Below are 23817 nucleotides of genomic sequence, written 5' to 3' on the forward strand. Positions count from 1 at the left end.
TTTAGCTTAATGTATAGAAAATATGAAAGTTCTGACTGACAAAAATTGAAAGTAAAATTCACAATTCACACTTCTTACAGTTGTCTTGGAGAATCTGACCTTTCGTTAATATGGTGGCGACAATTTATTGAATCTTAAAGATGAAAAAAACTTACATAAAACAGCTCGAAGCCCCCCAGTGGGTTAGCGGTACGTCTGCGGACTTACAACGCTAAAAACCGGGTTTCGATACCCGTGGTGAGCAGAGCACAGATAGCCCATTGTGTAGCTTTGTGCGTAATTTTAAAAATACTACGAACTGTCCTCCGATGATGCGGTAAGTCTATGGATTTACAATACTAAAATCAGGAGTTCGATTTCCCTCGGCGGACTCAACAGATATCCTGATGTGGCCTTGCTATATGAAAACACACACACACACTAAGAAACTATATTATTAGACAGATCAATATTTTTAATAATCACATTGCAAGATATGCATAATAACATGAATAGTTGCTACTGAATAATCACATATACAGTGTTTTAATACTGTGCACTGTTATTTAAGAAAGTATTTAATACTGCTATGGACTACATGACTTAAATACACACAACTACTTCTAATCAAAACATGCTTATACTTCAGGTTGTATTTTGTTGTAACTTTAATTTTTCTTAAAATTGGCCTAATGCACCTAAAAATTATTCTTATCGAACATAACTCGTCATGACGCAGTAAATTTACAGAGAACATATTTAAGGGACAACGAGCATATCTGCCTCATACGGATGTTTTTCGTCCTATCTTTTTAAGACAACATTGAACTGAAACTTCCTTTCCAAGCAGCTGGACATTTATCCCCAATTGCTGAGAAAAAGTTTTAGGTGTTAATAATGAATATAAACAGCGACAAAAGAACTTACAGACTTCGTTAGTTTTCACATCTCTGATTAACTTATAAACAAACTCTAAGTATTAAACTAGAAAGCTAAGGTGATTAGGTTTAAAGTCTTTACTAATAATGGAGTATTTGATTCAATTAGAAGTAACAGAGGTGGTTTCTAAACTACTAATTAAACGAGACGATATCTCAAAATGAAATGGATATCTGTTATTTGTTACTTTTAGAATTACAGTTTGATATTAACAGCCTAAATACCTATAATAAATCGCACGTGCTCCTTGTGTCAACTCTTCTGTTAACTGTTTTATTTTTAAATCAGTTTTATAGAGAAATAAAAACTTACATAGACGATTGAAGTATTACTTGACGTTCTGCAACAAGCACGTGAATGATGGATTTTATGAGCACATATTTTCAGCTCCTTGAAATTAATTATCATTCTGAAATGTATTTAGGTGTGGGTTATGCTGCAGCGGTTATGGCCTTCTGGTTAAACTGTTACTACATCGTGGTACTGGCATGGGCCATCTATTACATTGTGTCCTCCCTTGACATTGACATCCCCTGGCGGACATGTGACAATTGGTGGAACTCGATTTTTTGTAGGTCAGAATATGATGAATTTGTGACTCCTAACTGCACCGGTAACACACGGTTAGATCCTCCAATCTGCGCCTTCAACTTTTCAGATCATACCATTTACAAAAGCACAGTGAAGGAATACTGGGAGTGAGTATTGTAACACAACAGTGTAGTAAACTTCTGAAAATTTAAGTTTTTCTAAAGTAGTACAATGTTAATGTACGCAATATTTCTAATACTTTGATTTATGTGTATGTTTTCTAGAAGGATCATTTCATAATATCATGATGACAAAAATCTAGAAATATCGTTTAAGTTAAGGCCTAGTAGAATCTGGAAGCTTTCTGTATTACATATAAACTATATTGTATATAAATGTCGGAAGCAGTGAACGAAAGTGTTAGTAAATAATACACTTCAATGTTAATTAATGAGTTCTTTAGTTTAGTTAGTCAGTGAGTTCTAAAGTGATTTAGTTATTGTTATTAAGTTAAACAGTAAGTCAGTCAGTGTATTTGTTATCAATGGATTGGTAGCGACGTTTTTGCGTACATTGACTTCGAATTTCTGTTGAAACATTTATGAAGTTAGGCCTATCGACAAGTGTAGCCTGTAGCAAATGATATTTAAGGAAGAAATTAATTCATTATCGTTACGTAAATTGGAACTTGCATTACTTTTTACAAAATAATCGAAGATAGCTCTCACAAATATTCAAAGTTACAGCAAGATCAGAATGACGTACTGGATAGTGCTGTGAGCTCGTAGTCGAGAGGCTGCTGGTTCATAGGCTTGCCGACAAGTTGTTGCCATATATTTTAGTAATACACTTTATCTAGCGATAAATGGTTAGCTGAGGGTTAAATTATGATTGAATGTGTTGGGTCAAGTATCAGCTTTATGCCTTTAAAGGCGTGAAAAGGGTTAATTTACGTTTTCTATCTTCAGCAAGCTATATCAAAGAAAGTGAAATTAAAGAAAGTTTATCCAACATAAATCATTTGTTGTTGTTGTTTTGAATTAAGCACAAAGTTACACGATGGGCTATCTGTGCTTTGCCCATACGGGTGTCGAAACCCAGTTTTTAGCGTTGTAAGTCCGCAGACATACCGCTGAGCCACTGGTGGTCCCAACATAAATGAACTCCCCACTTCGGATTTCTTTGTTTGTTTGTTTGTTTTGAATTTCGCGCAAAGCTACTCGAGGGCTATCTGCGTTAGCCGTCCCTAATTTTGCAGTGTAAGACTAGAGGGAAGGCAGCTAGTCATCACCACCTACCGTCAATTCTTGGGCTACTCTTTTACTAACGAATAGTGGGATTGATTTCACTTATAACGCCCACACGGCTGAAAGGGCAAGCGACTGGGATTCGACCCCGCGACCCTCAGATTACGAGTCGAACTCTTTAACCCACCTGGCCATGCCGCCCCCCCCCACTTTGGAAAAACAACAAAAACACAACTTCGCTACAATTAACTCTGTTTCGAATAACTTGTATAATATTATTATAATTGCTGCATTATCCTGTTCTTTATTGATTTTTTAATTTACTTCAACTTTTTTATTTTTGAATATAAACGGGTGCAGTAAATTTTTAATATTGAAAAACATATTTAGAAACAGTAATACTTAGTACTTTTTGAAGTAGTTTTAAGTAATTCAAATTGATTAATGAAGATAATAAAGCTTTACAGTAGCAAGATCAGTAGCATAATGGAGTGTGTACTGACCAGGTGTAGTTAAATATACCGTTACTTACTTACTAGATGGGGTTAATATATCATAATGTACCGACTACGTGTGGTTAAATACATCATTATGTGCTCACTGTATGTTCTTATATGTATAATTACGTGTTCATCACATGTGTTTTTATGCATGTATCGTTATGTGTAGTTATGTACATCATTATGTAATGATTATTTTTGCTTATATATGCCTTTGTGCAGTAATTACGTGTGCTTACATATATATCGTTATATATTGATTACATTATATATTTATGCTTATTTGTGTATATTTGCCTTCAGTTAAACTTCAAATACCTTTATCATTGCAAAAATATTTTAAATTATATTTTATAATTCACAATCATTAAACATAAGTATCAATACCATAGATGATCCATGAAATTGTTAAAACAATGTCTGGATTGAGTTTTGACTAACATATTTGACATGTTTTTACAGACACGATTCGGTAACGTAGGGAAAATATTTCAAGTTCCAAGAACAGAAATAAAATTAAAATTCACTTTTATTTCTAATGGACAATGTTATTCATTTTGATGTCTTAGGTTTGAATAAATATCTAAATTAAGGTATAAGTACACGTTTATAAAAGTACAAAACCTAAATCTCTATTCGCAAATGTTTGACTAAATTGATCTGCTTAAATACATATGTAAAAATAAAACGATATGCTAGTCAGGTTCTGAACTTTACTGCTGAGAAAAAAAATACAACTGTTGTTTTATTTTTTTGGAATAAATTTGTTTAAACAAAGTGAAGAAAATGGGGCTTCCGAGAGTAACGTACTTGAGATGAAATAGTATGCTGATATGAATAAAAAAATTATGTAAATAAGAAAAAACATGTTAACTTTATATGTTGCATTTTAATTTTCGTGTAAATCCTTATAGTTTTTTCCAGAGGTTTTTTTTCAAAACGATTATTTTGTCTATTTTGTTTAAAAAGAAACTATCGTTCTTTCCAGGCGAAACGTGTTACAGATAACCAGTGGGTTAGACGAACCTGGTGATGTTCGGTGGCAGCTGGCCATAACGTTAGCAGTTGCTTGGGTCATTTGTTATTTCTGTATCTGGAAAGGAGTGAAATGGACTGGCAAGGTAAGTGTCACTGAAAGAGCTATATCTTGGTTATAATAAATCATCATGATGTGATAAATATGGAAGGAAGTACAGCATTTCTCTTCTTCCTTGTGAAGACCAATGTACACTTGCCATTCATTTAGCTGTGCCTTTGAAGCAACGGTAAATATTCCTCCTGCGAGTCTTTCTTTAATCAATTATTATTTATTAATAATAATTTTATATCAATCTTTATTCTATGACCACTTACTCAATGAGTACTTAAATGTTTTTAATTCCAACGCCTTATAAACTTTAATTTTTTTTTGTCTAGATGCAAAAATATACTGTGCTATCTGCGTTGTGTTAGCTTTGTGATAGAACCTCGAATTTTCGTGCCGTAAGCCTCAAGAGATTCTTTAACGTATTTTAATCCATTGATATATTATAAATGATTTCGAAAAAAATGGAAAACATCACAAGAATAAAAAATAAATTTTTATTTACGATATTTTTTCTATTTGGTTTTTGTTTGCAGGTGGTTTATTTCACAGCCTTGTTCCCATATTTTCTACTCTTTATTTTACTAATTCGAGGGCTGACGTTACCCGGCTCTGGAGAGGGAATAAAATTTTATGTAATGCCCAAGATGGACAAGTTATTGGACTCAAGTGTAGGTAATTTTTGTGTCTTTCTTGCTTAAGTACTTGAAAGTCAAAAACTTCGAGATCAATTTCTGTAAAGTACGAAAACAGATTTTTTTTTTCAAAGAACGCTTGGTAAGGGAACCAAAACTATTTACTTCGATTGCTATGCAGCATGCTGTGATATTTCTTATAATAATAATCGAAAGCAACGTGCCACATGATCCAGATATGGACGTCATTTATTTTCCTTTTAATTCGTATGAATTGTTTTTGTTGTAGTTTAATGTTCTCAATAATTTTAACAGTTTTGGTAATTTAAGTGGCCCTGATAATCTCTTACTATGTATACTTCTCTGACGTTTACACTAATGTTAGTTTTTAATTTACCTATATTAATATTTACGGACGCGAAAAAACTTTATGTCTCTGCACAGAGTTGTGACTAATGGCGATTAGTGGTTAAAATATTCAAATGTTTTCCAAGTATAATTAGATAGTTTTAAACCTAATAGATTACGTAGCCATTTTACAGTATGATCTCATATTTTAATAAATGCCTTTACTGATATTTACGAACTTAATATACGGTCTTAATAGGATATTCGTTTTTAATTCAGAATTAGAAGTAAACCACTCCTGACAGGGTAATTTGTTTTTTTTTAAGTTCGACAGTTAACTGAATTTTGAAGGTGGATGATAAGTAATTAAGAACGTTTTGAAACCTAATTTGATGAGAGATTTCCAGAAAATAGCAATAACAGTGTTAAATTGTTATGTTATGAAAAAATGCAAAAATTGATGCAGCTTTAGGTTAGAAAACCTCAAATATCAATGAAACATTATTTTATCACTTTGAGATATAATGAATTTTGATGTTTGCGATCTGCAAAGCAGTATTTAAAACACTTTTTATACTAACATTATATTAGTCACTTAAGACTGCGTTTTATTATGTTATTACAGCACTATCTATAGTAAAGGTACTAGATTAAATGAGACATTAGAAGTAATACTCTTGAATTTCAACTTAAGCCTTACACTTTTAGATAACACAAAAAAGGGAGGAAAAACATTGATAACGAAATCCAAAATACACACAAGTAGTTTTCAATCTATGATATACAATGTTTAACTTGGTGAAACGATTTTTGTTAGAGTGTAATACATGTAATGCTACATTGCAATTGACTTGGTATCAATTATAATTATGGCCTTCTTTCCAAGTTTAACTTTTAACGGGTAATATGGTGAAGTGTCATACATTAGTTTGTAAAAGCTTGCTATGCATTATGATTTCAAATAGCTTGAAACTGAGTTAAATAATAATTTAAATTCAGAAGGCAATTAAATATCGATATGTATCAAATTTATCTCATTTATCAACAAGATTGATACACACAGTTTTTCTTCTTAATATAAATAAGTTTTAATAAAGAAACAACAACAAACAATAATACAATTTCAATAATGGTTATTACAAATAATGATTCTATACAAAAGTTTTACAAACAATATTGAGTCTTTTATCTGATACGGAACTGGATATCTTATCGAAGGTTCACGATGAGTGAATTAATTTCAAATTGATATAGGTACAGTCATTTAGCGGGGAACTAGCTAGCTCTTTGCTGATCACATACGAGTTTTTCATCACTGAAGTTATATAATGTCTTCGTAAAAAATACTAACGTCCAATGTTAATCCACTGAAGTTAAATTGTTCGTAGTGTTCGAAATATCTAAACATTCCTGGTCATAAATCTGAAATTCTCTATTAATAAATTTCCAAGGTTTATTGTATACCAACTGTGGGAAAGCAATAATATATGCTTCTCTTGGCGTGTCGCGTCGCGTTGCTTAATTTTATAAGCATGAGACAAGTTTTTAGAAATTTCAGGTGACACAGCAATACTGACGATATACTAGCATTTATATACATACATAGTACATTGTTGATTCTTACACTCGAAAATCTTCTACAATTTTCGTAAATATACGAGATTTTGCAATGTAGATTTAATATTATAATTTATGTACATTCCTAAATACAAGTTTAACTCAAACAATCAACGATATTAAAAATAAATATAATACTAAACTTATCACAAGATATAATGTTACATTACAGTAAGAATGATAGTAGTTCTAATCACGTCCCTCTTTATAGTTCATGAATGGTGTACAATCCGTACCTTGGTGCAGCGTCATCAGTTAATTTGTAATAATTGTGGTGCTACATTACATTAAGACTGATAGTAATTGTAATCACCTCCATCTTTATTACTACTACTTCAACTTACAGAGTTGAAAAGCTAAACAGAAAAAGTTAAAATGAAACATTATTATTAGTTCATAAAATATGTCACATTGTTTACAATCTTAATATTGATTTTGAGTAAAAAGAGTGTGTATTTAATATAATTTCAACCAAATTTTATCTCCATTACGAAATATAAAGCTTTTCGCTTATTTTCAGGCGGAAACAATTATGTGAAGATCAAACGTCTAGTACAGTTTATCAAAAATAGAAGCAAGCAATTTTCGTTACTAAAATTGGCATAAATAAAATCACGAAGCTTTAATTTACAACACTTCACATATTTAAAACAAACAAATATTCGTAATATTTCAGGTGATTTTTCAAAGCGCTTCAGTAAATTTCATGAAAACAACCACCCTTGGTAAAATTCAAGTTGTTTACAAAATATCGTTTCATGTTACGAATGTCTCAACGTATAAAATGTAGCTTGCAATGCTTTAGGTGTTCATTCTATGTAACACCTCAGTACTTGTGATTACATGAAACTTCTGTTTCTCTTATTATAAACAAGGAGAAGTAGTTTTAGCAAATCATTAAAATCGATAATAATTTATTTGCACAAATGAAAATCCATCAAAATCAATAATAACTCATCAGGATAGTAATATATCAACCAAAACATTTTGATATAACTCAAACCTCAAATCAAGAGCATCAAAAGTTAAACAAAAGACATTAAACCTTGTGTTTTCTATCATTATCCCCCCTTACAAAGAACCAAGAGGGAATTTTTAATAGCGCGGATGTAATTAAACCTCAAACTACTCAAGAGATGATGGAGTTAAGAGTTTACTCTTGAAGAAATAAACAATTTCAGATTCATTCTAGAGCTGATATGCCGCGGCTGAAAAACAAACTTTACCCACATTCAAAACTGCACAAACAAGGTTTACCCTTCAGTCCGATTGTAGCTTACAACAACATTCTGGTATATCCTTTGGTCAAATATTTAGGGAACAGATTATCATCGATAGTGGATTTAAATACATATACTGTAAAACCTTTTTATAAAGTTAACAAACGTAAAAGGAAAATAAAAGACGCGTGATCTCCTTCAACATAAAAAGCTTATTCACCAAAGTTAGAAGTTAAAAACCCTTGAACATTAATTCATGTAATTAGAATTTTTTTTACAGAACTTACGGTAAAAGATTTACATAATGAGTTGGAACGTATGTTACCAATTCGTATCTCCGGTTTATTATGGCTTATTTTCAATGAAATCACAGTTTGAGTATAAGAAATCAATTATCCACTCTTCTTTGGGACATCATCATAAATTATATTTAAAAATAAGTTCTTCAGTAAATTGAATGACAATCTAATTTCTACGTACGACCTGTTGATGACCTGTTCATCTTACTTCCTAATGATAATAAATAAATTAAATATTTTCATGACAAATTAAGCTCAGTTCATCCAGACATGGAATTCATTTATGAATTTGAAAGTAACAACAAGATACCTTCTTCTCAATATTTTGAGTACACGTTGCCTAGATGACAAGTTACGCACACATGTCTATAGAAAATTAAAAACAAAACATGTATGAGCCTACTTCTCTATGAAGTTTTTTTTTTTATAAATCAAAATTGACCTTTATTTCTCCATTCTTCCATTCTCAGTTGGTGATAGGCCCAGCATGGCCAAGTGGTTAGGGCGAGGGACTAGTAATCTGAGAATCGCAGGTTCGAATCCCTGTCACACCAAACATGCTCACCCTTTCAGCTATGGGACCGTTATAATGTGACGGTCAATCTTACTATTCGTTGGTAAAAGAGTAGTCCAAGAGTTGGCGGTGAGTGGTGATGACTAGCTGCCTTCCCTCTATTCTTAAACTGCTAAATTAAGAACGGCTTATGCAGATAGCCCTTATCTAGCTTTGCGTGATATTAAAAAAAACAAAAACAATAATTGTCAATAACCTTAACATAAGATATATTATAAGTATGATTTTAATTAATGCTACTCATATGAGGTATATATTACGTGCCGATAAACGTGAGATGTGTAAATATTGAACATAAAGTTTTGTTATTTGAGGTTTGCTATCTTAATACATTTTCTATCATTGATGTTTGAATGAGTGAACTGTCTATGACGTAATGATTAAAGTCGTTTTTATGCAGGTGTGGATTGACGCTGCAACCCAAATCTTCTTTTCCTATGGTCTTGGTCTTGGATCCCTGATAGCTCTTGGAAGCTACAATAAGTACAATAACAACGTTTACAAGTAATTGTTTTTAAGTGATTAACAACACAATATTTTGTTTATTTTTAAGCAAAACAGTATTTTTGATTAATTATATGCTATTTTTGTGACCGTGCACATTAACAAAATAAGAAACGTATTTGTTTTCATCATAATGTCACTGACACAAGTAATTTTCTTTGCAACTTCATAATGAATAACAGTCTACCGTTCGAAAGTTCTCATATTACCAAGTTTATTTAGTGACTCAGCGGTAAGTCTGAATATTTATAACACTAAAAATCGGGTTTCAGTACCAGTGGTGAGCACAGCAAAGATAACTCATTGTACAGTTTTGCGTTTAACGACAAACAACCATGTATTGCTTTCCCAAAACCACGACAGTAAATGGATGAATACAGTTAGATTAATTATATTTTCTCTTTAGGAGGAGCAGTATCAGTTCCTTCGTATCCAATAATTTCTATTGTTACAACTAACTTCTAAGAACTTTCGTTACGAAATAATTGTAAATGCTCTTAGTTTTTTATTTCAATTCAAGTTAATATAAAAATTCTTACAGCAAGATCAGACGAGCCTTTAACTATGCTTGGCGATCTTTTATAACAAGGGAAAGTTGTTATCGACACAAAATGAGTATTACTATTACGTATAAGTTATAAGGAATAAAAAGGCCCAAGTAAGAGTTAGTAATATTATAATATCGAAAGATGTATAAAAAATGCAGCTCGACTCGTAGTTTGAGGATCGTGGGTTCGAATCTGTCACACCAAACATGCTCGTTTTCTCAGCCGTGGGGATGATATAATATGACTATCAATCTCACTATTCGTTGGTAAAAGAGTAGCCCAAGAGATGGCGATGGATGATAATGACTAGCTGCCTTCCTTCTAGTCTTACACTACTAAATTAGGGACATCTAGCGCAGATAACATTCGTGTAGCTTTGCGCGAAATTCAAAACAAATGAACAATACTAGTAATTGCTAATAGGTTAATTAATCCTTTGGGTTAGTTGCAGCGTGAGAGAGAATTCTGGCTCAGTTCTCATTGGGGAAAAGTACAGTATCCAAAATCATAAATTACCACCGATAACCTGAGTCCAACTACTGTTGTCCCACGAGCTTGACAAACGGCTCAGGGACAAAACGCTTTATAAGACGGAAATAATTTGATAATTTCAGCTTTTAAAAGTGCCGTACTATCAGTGGTATTATATATATAAAAAAAACAAAAAAACAGTTGATGGGCAATAGTCTTCTCTTGCTAGCGGGAAACTCAAAATTATATTACCGCTTGCATACCTCTAAACCGGATTGTTTCTTATTATTGTTCTTATAGATATAGGATAGAATACAAATGTACAGGACAGAATACAAATATACAGGATAAAATACAAATGAGTTGGTGGATCACCTTTGGTTTGGTTTATTTTCTTACTTGTATGTGGCAGCAAAATAACTTGTACAATGCAATCGAAACAACTTTTAGTTCAAGAATATTAAAAGATCTCATGTTTGTAGAAATAATGCCAGTGCTACATTTTACCACCAGGGATGCCTTGATTGTGTCTTGCATCAACACAGGAACGTCAATGTTTTCTGGATTTGTGATCTTTTCTGTTGTGGGATTTATGGCGCATGAGCAACAAAAGCCAATCGAAGAAGTTGCTGCCTCAGGTAAAATTGTAACTAACCATTAAGATATTTTATGGTTTTCTAACAATACTGCTCTTTCTTTACGTGTCAAACTATTCATCTTTTGTTTGGTCTTTTACCACACTAAAAAATACATTTCACATTTTACCAAAATCAACTTTGCAATTTCAAGCTCAAGAATCTTTTAGCGGTTGTAAATTACATATCTCTTTTTAGTCTGAGCCTTTTAACTGTTTTTATTTTGAAATTATTTTTGTTCAGGGCAAAGGAAGTTACCGAAATGCAAACTAAAAATTGCACATGTTAAAGTTGAAAAAAAGCCTAATAATATCAATAAAGATAAAAAACAACATAATAGTGGTTGTTATGTCGAGTCTTCTACTTACAGAAATGGGTTTAAATGTGTGTATTTTGGAGATGAGAGTCTCTGTCATAAGCTAACTTAAAGAGATATTAACTGAGAGAGTTTTTGGGTCAGAATTCGATAAGTGAAGAGGTAAAAAAGTTAGTATTTTTCTCGATGTATTTTACACGAGTGTCTTTGAAAAGTGCAAGAAATAAACAAAGTAAAATATACATTCATGTAAAACGTTTTGTTTAATTTTTTTAATGTAAAGTTGGTTGTTTTATATTGAGTTGTTGAAATAAATTGTTTATATGACCCAAAATAAGTAATCAATAATTGTTCCTTTTAATTTAGTTTTTTTTTAAAACATAAAAATCATACATTTCTCCAGGCCCAGGGCTGGCTTTTCTGGCTTACCCGTCTGCTACCATGAAACTTCCAATATCACCCCTCTGGGCGGTTTTATTTTTCTTGATGATAATGATGTTAGGTTTAGATAGCCAGGTAAGGATGTGTATCAACGGGTGTAACGTGCTAAGTCAGGTAGGTCTGTTCTTACTGGGTGTTACATGTTAAAATGAATCAACAAAAAGTAGTTAATGAAATAAATAAACACATTTGTCTGCTTTCTTTATTTTTAAATTAAACAGCTGTTTCAATTTAAGAAAACTGCTAGGCTCAAAGAATGAGACGTCTTGTTGAAAGTAACGGTGTTGTGAATGTTTTAAATATTCGTATATTTCAACAAACTACAAATGTGAAAGGTTTAAAATATACCATAATTCACTCCAGTAAGTTCAGATCCTTCATAAACAGAAAAGTTTGGTAAATAACTTTTTTTCTTTTTTTAACTAAACATTACAACCTGTGGTTGTTCAAAAAATAGTCAAATATGTTAATCTCAAGTTTTGTAAATAATCACTCTATTAAAATCCTATTAGTAGTTTTTCATTTTAGACTGTACTTAAACATATGAAAGGCGATACGAAAAACATTATTGATAAAGAGATAATGTGGCACATGAAAGAAGGGTATTTTAGTATTTAACCTACTTTTTATAAGGCTTGGAGACTAAAATTAAGGAAATTCTGAAAGTTACATATAGCTCTTCGAATCTTTTGTTTCTTTGAACTGGAATGAGCTTAAATGATGAAGTACAATAATAAAAGAAGAAAATATAAAAAGCAACATTTATTATTTCTCAAGAAATTAAATAACAAAACAAAAGTGGTTAAAATCATCTGAAAAAATTCTGAATAAATTGTTTACGTAAAAGAAATATCAGTGGAATTCGTGTAAGAAGCTAGAACCATTTAGTTAAAATTCTTTACACACTTTAATTCGTAGCTGGCTGATTTAAACTACAAATGTAATATTCACTTACCATATTTTTTCTCTGTTTATGGAAATTTCAATTGCCCGAATATTTACTTTCAGAATCACGTGTTTATAAGCAAAAATAGTTGAAATATTTACTAAAAACAGGTACATAAAATAGAAGATTTGTTTGCTAACTTGAATTCTTTTTTTATCTAGTTTATTTTTTATTTTTCAGAGCCTTGATAAATGACTAGTTTGATTAAAATTTTATTTTGACAAACCTAGGTCTAGGATTTTACTAACTCCAATAATTGTATATTTAAAAAAAAACAAGTGAGATGCAATTTTGTTAAAATAGATTATATTAATATGAAGATTGTCTCTAATGACATTTATATCAATTTTATCCTACGAAATGTTATTTGACGTTGTAATTTGTATTTAAAATGGAGTTGTATATACCGCTTCTAACTGCACTGACGTTTCAGTCGAAGTGCTTCAACTGCATACAATTTGTTTGTATACGTGAACACAGATGTCTCTAGCGTATTACATATTTTCTAGATCATGAGTTACTAGGACTCGAGATCAATACCTGCTATAAAATGTTTTAATACTTTCCTAGATTAGATTTATAATTCTACTGATATATTCTACATTAATAATACTTGCATTTTTAGTTCTGCACCATGGAAGGGTTCATCACAGCTGTTGTGGACGAATGGCCGCGATTGCTGCGCCCTCACAAGGAGATTTTCATCGCAGTTGTTTGCCTAATATCTTACATCATCGGACTGGGATTTGTATCGCAGGTTTTATTTTTATATTGTAGTAATTAGTTTGTAACTCATTAAATCAAAATGGAATAACATCTTCACCCCCACAAAAATATCTGAACTAATTTTTCAAGGTTAGAAGCACAAGAAACAAATTCCCTGAACAAAATGTAAAAATAACGTTTAAAACCGGTTTTCGTCTCTTAGAGTGGTTCCTGTGTGCTATTTATTGAATTAACCTATCCATCAGTGTTCAGCTATATCAGAGTGACATAATTTATTTTTCCCTCGGTGGACTTAGCTATAAGAAAACACACATAATTTATTTTTAAAGTATTTTAATTTGTGTAAATGCATAAATTATTCATATTATAAATATTACATATGTTATGCTCAAAAATCGAAGAAACTCACAAAAACAAATAAAACGTAGCTCGTTGTGGTTCTTTTAAAACGACAATTTGGAATGAAAAAATATTTTCGCATTTTGGTTGTCTCAAACAACCACAAAACAAAAAAGCTTTGTATAGCATTTACTATCTTCTAGGCTCTTTGACCATAACGCCTTTTATGCTGTTTTTAAATCGAAGCAATAAAAAATATAAATATATTCAAATGGCTGCAAAGTTCCTGGCTTTTATTTTCAGCCCTGGAATTTTGTACTTCCTTGACCACTCTGAAACCTGTTTTTCTTAAGCTTTTGTAAAATTTCTAGGAAAGTCCTATTGTTTCGATGCGTATTTTTTCTTTTTTACCTTTTAAAGATATTTTGTTCACTAAATGCACATCCATTGACCAATCTTTATTTCTGTATTGCATAAAGTTCAGAATTTTGAAATATATTTTCTTTTAACAGATTAATGCTATTTTTAAACTGTATTCTTTAAGTTTCTCTTGCATTTTACTAGGGAGGTATGTACGTCTTCCAACTCTTCGAGTACTATGCTGCAAGTGGTTATTCTCTTCTCTTCTTGATTTTTTTCGAAGTGGTTTCGATCTCATGGTCGTATGGTGAGTTATTATCGCGTAGACTTCATTCTTCAGACAATTAACTTTTGGAACTTCGTTTATTAGAGAAGTTTAATTTTACAGCGCTAATATGTTTTTCCTCAAATTCTCTTTGTACCTCCAAACAACGAAACAGCCGACATGAAATAGCACATTATGTGCATTATGTATATGTTTGTTTATTTGTTTTTGAATTTTGCACAAACCTACATGAGGATTATCTGCGCTAGCCATCCCTAATTTAGCAGTGTAAAACTAGAGGAAAGGCAGCTAGACATCACCACCCACCGCCAACTCTTGAGGTACTCTTTTACCATATCTGTGAATATATTTTACCATATATTTACGGTATAATTTACCGTCACATTATAACGCCCCAATGGCTGAAATGGCGAGCATGTTTGGTGTACGGGGATTCGAACCCGCGACTCTCAGATTACTAGTTGAGCGTCTTAACCACCAGGTCATGCTGGGCCTGTTATAGTTTGCGCAATATTGTGTAATGTTTTGAATTATCATAAATATGAGTAATTTAAATAGCCTTTCGATCGAGGTTATGTGTATTGCTTACTAATATAACCCGAAGAGTTTTGGTTTGCCCGAAAGGTCTCGTCAGTAATGGCGGGTAATATGCAGATTCTACGATCGAGAAGCTAATATGCTTTTCTTAATAGAAGTATCTATATGGCCAGTAAAGAAACATTTGATGAAAATTATTGTAAATGTAATATCACATAAACCACATTATATTAAATGTCACAGTTATACATGTAAAGAAAAATAATTAATTCAGATAATTGAAATTAATTACGCGTTTTCCTCAAAGTTCACCTCTGTAAAGTTAATTATACACTGCACAATAATTTTTTTGAAAGTTTTGCTTCCTAAAACGTTTTTGCTGATTGTGACAGGTATCTGGTTTGTGTGCACAAATATAGTTTTGGTTTTGCTTCATCACGTAGGATCTCTGAGAAATAGACAGTTAACTGTTTACCGGCAATAACGTATTTCATTGCCTTTACGCTATTAATTTCAATATAATTAAAAGTGTTTTGCTCCTGATTTTCGCTTGTATTCAATGTCCGGTGCATCACGTTGCAGTGTCCAACAGTAGTCAGCAAGCATTGACGGATTCCAGTTGCCCTGATATCGTTTTTCCATTGTAGCAATGTTCTGGTGAAACCTTTCACCGTGTTCGTCACTGACAGTACCGAGATTTGCGGGGAAAAAGTCCAAGTGTGAGTGGAGGAAATGAATCTTGAGTGACATGTTGCACTTCATTTTTTTGTATGCTTTGAGAAGTTTGTCTACCAGCTGAATGTAATGTGGGGCTCTGTAATTGGCAAGAAAATTGTCAACAACGTCTTTGAAGGCTCCAGACAATCTTTACCGGCCCAACTAACAGATCTTTGAACCGCTTGTTACTCATAACATGTTTGATCTGAGGGCCAACAAAAATACCCTCTTTGATCTTGGCCTCAGTTATTCTTGGGAACATCTGTCTTAAATAAACCTTCGCCTTCTTTGTTCATTGCTTTCAGGAAATTCTTCATACGTCCTAATTTTATGTGAAGAGGAGACAAAAAATCTTTGCCGGGTCGACAAGTGGTTCACGCGTCACATTTTCTGTCCTGAAACTAACTTTTTACGGAGTGGCCAGCTCTGTCTAGAATAATGTGACTCTTTGGCACGACTGTTCCATTCACAGATGAAACAACAGTACTTTGTATAGCCGAGCTGCAGTCCCAGTAACAGAGCAACGACTTTCAGATCTCCACAGATATTTCAGTTGTACTTGCTGTACTGGATGTGCTTCAGCAACATTTCCATGTTCTCGTAGGTTTCTTTCATGTGTGCTGCATAGCCAACAGGTATTGAAGGGTGAACGTTGTCATTGTGTAACAGAACAGCTTTGAGGCTTAAGACCGATGAATCAATAAAGAGACGTCACTCTTGCGGGGCATGGTCACAACCTAAAGCAGAGAACAATCCTTCTATGTCAACACAGGAACAGAGACTGTCAACTTGTGCAAAGAATTTGGTTATATCATTTTGGCGGCTTCGAAAAACAGACATTTTCGTACCTAGTGACAGCAAACGCCATTCCTGCAGTCTCGAACCCAGCAATTCGGCTTTTGCTTTTAACAGATCCAAATCTCTGACCAAATCGTTTAATTCTGACTGTGTTATGAGATGTGGATTGCCTGAGGAACACAGTTCAAAATCCGGATCCGTGTCACTGCCTGTTCCATTCATTGCAGTTTCTTCATCTGGTTCATCTGAGGTCCATTCCTCTGGTGGTTTTGGAATTGGAAGACTGTCATCATGTGGCACGGGTCTCATTGCTGAAGGCAGATTAGGGTATTCAATTGACTTCTTGTTTTTGACAGAGAAACCAGACACATTAGTCAAACAGAAGTAACAGTCCGTCACATAGACTTTCTGTTCTCGCCATATCATCGGACAGTAAACGGCATTGTCTTTCGAGTGCCTCTGAGCCAAGCTCTCAGATAGACAGCACATGTCGCACAACAAATGTGAGGCGCCCATTCCTGGTCTTGATCACCAATTGTACAGCCGAAGTACAGATGATATGCTTTCTTCACAAGAGCAGTCATTGAGCGTCTGTGATGAACAAGCGTATACTCGCCACAATTATAGCAGAATGTATCGCGGCTATTACGACATTGACGAGACATATTAACCGACACCAATCGTCCTGTAAAACGTCTATAACATCTAACTTACTCGTTACAGTGGTACTGAGGCAATGCTATATTCTGAAACAATACTACACACTATAACGTCTATATTAATCCAATGAGCAGCATCTGTGTATGCAAGCCACTTTTGTCGCCTGCTGAGACAGTGTCAAGCTGGCTCCGGCCTGCCCAGGCTGCATACTTTCACAGAACAGCTTCCAACCTGGCCTGATTTCATGCCTGGATATGCCCAGACTGCACAAAACATTGTTCATAGGTCTCTTACAGAAACGAAAATTATTGGACACAAGTATAAGAAAAAACATGACAAAACTGGAGATTTCGCTGAAACGGTACGTGATGGGTAAATTTGGATGTGATTTTTGTGATCAGCAACCAAAAATCTATCACGAACACCCAACAGTGTTCAAGAAGCAAAAACTTTGTTGTGCAGTGTTATGAACTCCTATATTTAAACTAGAAATTAAATTTCTATAAATTATGATAAAAAATATTAAAATGTCTGAAAACAAAAGAAAATGTAAGCCATGAACCTAAAAAATTTATTTATAACAAAATCTTGACTAGTTTTGCTCTAGAAAGTAATTAATTTTTCGTTTTCAAAGAACAAACATTTACCAACATAATCTTCAAAGAACACTACATCTATTGGAACTAAGAAAACATAATATTTTATCAGTTACGATATCAAAAGGTACAATAGCAGAAAGTGTTCACTGAATCCTCATGTTGTTTTTACAAGTGTATAATTAATGTTGTGTACTTTGATTACAAACGTTACATTATTAAGAAAAACTAATATATCCTTACTCTGACCATTCATTTATTTCAACACTTGTGTGAAAGAGAAGAACTTCTAGTTTTGAAAGTCCAAATACTTTTAACTTTCGATAATAATATTTATGTAGGAACTACTTAAATAATAAAATAAAAATACGAACATTGCGGAATGTATTTTTAAGTACACCGTTTTCTCTATGACAGGCGTCAATCGTTTCTTTGACAACTTGAAGGACATGATAGGGTATTATCCTTGTATATGGTGGAAACTATGCTGGCTAGTGTTTACTCCTCTGATCTGTATGGTGAGTATTTAGTTGCAGGATTTAAAGTAAGCAAAAACATATTCTTAAAATGTTTTTATGTGTGAGTTACAAACAAAATCTTAAAATCTTTGTTTAGCGAGTGATATAAAATTTCAAAAAATATTTTGTTCGTTCAAATGCGTTCAAATTAATTTTTAGTCATTCCAAAATAACTACAGGTCTCGGCTTGCTTTAATAAACTTGGGCTTTGGCTTTATTGTGTCGAACCACTTTCATCATTTGTGTTTTGCCTCCTTTATTGGAACTTTCCACAACATCGGTTACGGGTTGCTTTGGTTTCTTAATTCTTTGTTTGTTAAACTACTTTTATCATTTCCACGTTGCCTTCTTTATTGGAACTCTTCCAAACCATAGGTTATTGGATTGCTTTGGCTTCTTGCAGCTCCATTCTCTATGTCAAACCATTTTCATAATATTTTGTTTCAATTTATTTATCGAAATCCTTCCACACTACTTTTCACCTAGTGTCTTTTTTCAATATTCTCGAGACGCTCTTTTCGTTCTTGCTCTGTTTGTTTTGTACATCTTCACTCTTTATAGTCATACTTTTCTTTGCATTATTTTATTTATTTTATTATTCTTATAAGATGTTATATTTAGAATTCGCAAAAGGAATCTATCATATCCATCTAGTTGTTGTTTCAAGACTTTAAACCTAACTTTCGGCATAATACACCACTACTGATGTTACAACGTTACAATTGTTTGAAAATGTCCGATCATTGTTATAAGCAACAAAAGTTACAAACTAACGCATGGTGTCACTTTAAGTTTGATCAAAACTTTTATTGGTCTTTCAATATGAAATAATATATTTAATGTATCCATAATAGTAAAAAATTATACGAGGACTAATAAAATTCTTAAAATACATTAAAATATATATTAACCAAGATAAAACCTTTGCGCTGTCGACAGTTCTAGGATTTTATAGTTGTTTTTTTAAATGTGAAATACGTAAGGAAAGAGCTTCATTTTATTCTTTATAAATAGGGAGTGTTCCTGTTCAGTTTAGTACAGTATAAGCCATTGGATTATATCGGCTACATTTATCCCTGGTGGGGTCAGCTTATTGGCTGGCTATTAGCTTTGTCTTCAATGCTATGCATTCCAGGTTATGCAAGTTTCAAATTTATCGTAACCCCCGGAACATTCAAGGAAGTAAGTATTTTGTTTGTTATTCAGGGTCTAATATCACTTCATTCTTTAACTAGAAGTCATCTGACCAAAATGATTGCAAACCGCCAAAATATTCCCAATAAGTCAAAATAGTTTCTTCCGCTGGATTGTATTGTAACTGTATAAGTGATAGTTTCGACGAGTTGAGTGTTTCTATGTCACCAGTGAAATATTTTACCATTAATCTTAAGAGGACTTAAAGCATTATCTGAACAAAACAATTATTTTTATTTACCTGTAGTCAGTAGTAGTGTTTAATTTTTGCCTCTTTGTGGTATATAAACTACCAATAATCTCCTGTATTCTGTTCTAATACAATCTCATATACATCCATTTAGCGGTGCAAGAAGCTGTTCCGGCCTGACATTGATATCCAGTCTGAAATCAGAGAAAGAAAATTACGAGAAGACAACCTGATTCTAACAACGGCAGTCTAGGCTGTTTTTAGAAAAAACAATTAAACCTTTGGCCAAAATGAAACACTAAACATACTTTGTAGTCTAGAGATCAGCTTTCAAACTACTCTAATGAAATTTAAGGTTTGGTACACAACTGTTAGGAAATTAGGCAGTGAAAGTGTTTGGATAACACTTAGATTTGATTTTGGCCAGTAGACGGCGCTAAAGTATTTGTTAGTAGAGGACAGTTTTGTTTTATTTTAAATTCTGAGAATATTTATCTAATCAAATACTTTTTAGATGGAATATCTTAATACATTTGTACTATTTCCGTAGGATACCGTTTGCATATTTCTTTATATATGTGTCTTACTACACAGTTATAAGAGTAATAGTTATAACTGTTATGGTGTAATTTCAGAGTAAACAAAACATGATTCATTCATTATTCAAACTCTACTCTTAATACTTGAATAGCCTTTAATTTTTCCACCATATTTACAAAAGAACATCCTAGTAAGCAATTGTATTCGACTGTAACACACAATCTACTATTCATTTCATGTCTTGTTCCCACTTACTGACCAATGGAAAGCAAAACGCTGCACAAACAGTAGTTCTATGTATCCTCGTTGCCACTGTCAATGGAATTAATTCTTATACCGTGTTGACAAACAGTTCGTCATTTTATAAACGAAAACGAGGAAAACGAGGGTTGAGCAGTCTTCCTATAGTCTAATTGTCTTTCGATTTTTATACTTATTGATGTAAAATCAGAGTGACATGTCTAGAAAATCGATGTAACTTCGAAGTCTTTTTCTACAGTAGGTCCCAGTTCTTCCTATTCAAAATGTAGATTTATATCTTCGGAATAACATAGAATCTGTGCAGTAGTGAAATAACTGTTTTTAATTGGAAAGCTCGTCGTTTTCATCGTTTAAAAGTATATGATACGTGATTTGATTGTCCTTCAGCCTTATACTTTAGATGGATGAAAGTTAAGCTGAAATTTTAGCTTAAGTTTAATTTGATATCGATGTTTTCAAAATTATGGAATTTAATGGTGTCTAACGTAATTTACAGAAAGTTATTTACACTTTTTTTTATACGATCGATACCAGAGCAAGTGGAAATAGAGCATATATAAATTCAGTCACAATATATTTATGTTGCATATTTGACTCGAAACAAGTTTAAAGACAAAGGCTCTTCTCTCTCAATAAATACAAAATTTGTTGCCAACGAACGAAAGAAAAGTAATTTATTGAATTACCTTCTTAGAATATTACAACTCTTCGTAAATAATATTTAATAACAGAAAACGTTTATTCACGTGATTTCCGTTTCTCTAGACGTGTTTTTCAAATTTTGTTGATTTTACTCTGGTGTTCCAATATTCTTAAAAGATTAATAATTTTTTAAATTACGAATACAGTTTGTTTTTCATAACGAACTTCACTCTGTACAATGTGATTTGAAACAGTTAAGCGTGAACAGCACTTTCAAACTTTTGGTGAAAAAATACTTAAATATGATTAAAATAAGAACAAGCACAAAGATTCAAGGTACGTAACTTTATTTTGATTTAAGAGGTAACTGTAAAACGTATTACTCTTACAGGGGTAATGATAAACTGTATAACACTCAACCTTTATTTACAAATTCAAGTAACTAGATTTAAGTCAAAAGCAATTGTTTAAGCTCAGAAAACTTCAAATCTTGACCACTTACACTATTTGTAGTTAGTTCTGAAAAAAATAAATAATAAGGCTGATTTGTATGGTAATACCATGAAACTGGTTTTCCGGATCTCTTTATATTCCCCGGTATACAGATTAATTAAACAGCAAGTACCAAAAGAACTAAAGAAAGCCGGTGAAATGATGAAAACTCAATAGGGCTAAAAAAGTGGTGTAAAGGTTAGCTAACTTCGGATTTTTTTCTCCACATTTCTCTTAATATGGCAAATTCAAAATCTGATTTTGAGCAGAAATAAGCAAGTTAAGAGGCATGGAAGAGGAGACATCCGTAGTTAAATATTATAAATATAAATATACGCAACCAAGATTTGTAATAAGGTAGAAAGAACGACATTATATTTACCGCTAACGGCTCATTATCAACCAATCAGACTTTTGGATAAAATTTCCAATTTTGATCGTGCACAAATAATTAGATAATGATTGGTTATTAGGTGTGGGATAAGTGCATTGCTATGTTATTGTTGGGCTTACTTAATATTGAAATTTTGCAATTAGTAATATAAAGCTCAATGTGAGAGTCAGAAGAGTCAAACAAAATATTTAACTAAAAATATACTTAAAAAGGATTTTTATTTCCTAACTTTACCAAGTATAGGGATTTTAGAAATACATTTAACTTACAACTTTTAATCTTGTCACCAGGTTTAATGTGAAATGATGGACGCGATAGTCAGGACAAAAACTTGTAGGTCTATGTTAGTTCAATTTATATATAAGATAGAAATTTTGGAGTTTCAATGTTTGTAGTCATGTAAATAAATACTTATGATACATAAAAACTGTTAGCAAGCTGCATGTATTTTAGCACATAGCAGTAATTAGTGTTCTGATAAAAAATGTTATTTGATGGTAACTTTTTTTACAAAATACTCTTTCATAATGCATTAATGTTTGTTGTAAAACCTTTTTTTGTAACAAATACGAACATTACGTAATTAAGATTACTGTCTGCGAAGCATATTTCGAACTGCGACTGCTTCTCGTTTTGATCTCTTTAGTCTTCCATAAATTTACTGTCCGCTGACATATCAGTGAACTTTATATATACAAATATTAACATTATTCATGTTGGTTATTTATCTACTGAGATTTTGTATTTTATGAAAAACTTAAACAAACAAGAACTTAACTTGAGACACATTCACTTTTTGCAAAATAATATTAAATAAAGTCGTAAATGAAGTGAATATTGACAGCTTTTAGCAACTGTTATAAAACGCTAAGCATTTTTTATTTTCAGATTTAAATTTGTTTTTAATGATTTTGAATAACAAAGTTTGTTATCATTTAAAAGAATTATTATGTTATTTTACATTTGTAAAAAATGCTATAAAGCCATAAAGTTATTATTTTATATTTTTACATTTTATTTAAATACATTTACACTGTTTTTTCCACATAATTTCAATACATACTGAGTTGGAATATATATATTAGAAACATTATTCAACAGTGTATTGTTTATATAATGTATGGAGAAGACAGTTTTGCAACAGAACAATTGGTTCAAGCATAGTCTTTACTCTGTTTAATTATAATGGCTTCATTGTCGTATTATTGTAAGTCCATTTGTTGTAGTCATAATTACCATCTTTGATATTTGGTGACAATAAATTGTTCTGGTTCACGTTTCCTATGACGTATTATTCTTTTGTTAAAGTACATTACACTTGATATTTTGCCTTGTCAATATATCTCCACTGAACATACGAGGCGTTTTTACTTTTAACATTTTATGTTTTAGAACACGAATACCTATAAAAATTATTAGTCAAAAGCTTTAAGCATAGTGTTTGACTGGATTGATGATTCTGGGTGTAATTACGTATTATTGTATTTTGAATGACAGTAAATAGTAATAATGGTTTAATCGCTCAGTATTATTCTTCAGATCAGCTGCATTCATAATTATGTTTGTTGAGTCAATTGTAAGGTATCATACTTACAGTGCTAAAATCCTGGGTTCGATTCTTCTCGGTGGACAGAACACACACAGCTGTGTAGCTGTATACTAAAACAACATTAACAATATATTCATAACCAGGAAATTTACTTTCCAGTTAAGGAGAAAAACTAGGGTTATCT

At 32.2% G+C, this 23817-nt stretch overlaps 1 protein-coding gene across 1 annotated transcript in view; it reads left to right on the top strand.

The window, feature by feature from the left end:
- The window catches only part of LOC143258440 (sodium- and chloride-dependent GABA transporter 1-like), a 56713-nt gene extending 33628 nt beyond the window's left edge, over positions 1-23085 (top strand). The window contains exons 4-14 of the mRNA XM_076517379.1: positions 1343-1616; positions 4185-4317; positions 4817-4951; positions 9374-9477; positions 11010-11134; positions 11851-11963; positions 13460-13591; positions 14464-14566; positions 18271-18371; positions 19386-19553; positions 19910-23085. Coding sequence (XP_076373494.1) covers positions 1343-1616; positions 4185-4317; positions 4817-4951; positions 9374-9477; positions 11010-11134; positions 11851-11963; positions 13460-13591; positions 14464-14566; positions 18271-18371; positions 19386-19553; positions 19910-20008 — 1487 coding nt within the window. The 3' untranslated portion in view covers positions 20009-23085. The remainder of the gene's footprint in view (positions 1-1342; positions 1617-4184; positions 4318-4816; positions 4952-9373; positions 9478-11009; positions 11135-11850; positions 11964-13459; positions 13592-14463; positions 14567-18270; positions 18372-19385; positions 19554-19909) is intronic.
- The last annotated feature ends 732 nt before the right edge of the window (positions 23086-23817 follow it).

This window comes from Tachypleus tridentatus, chromosome 8, assembly GCF_004210375.1.
Source record: "Tachypleus tridentatus isolate NWPU-2018 chromosome 8, ASM421037v1, whole genome shotgun sequence".
In the NCBI taxonomy this organism is placed as follows: Eukaryota; Metazoa; Arthropoda; class Merostomata; order Xiphosura; family Limulidae; genus Tachypleus; species Tachypleus tridentatus.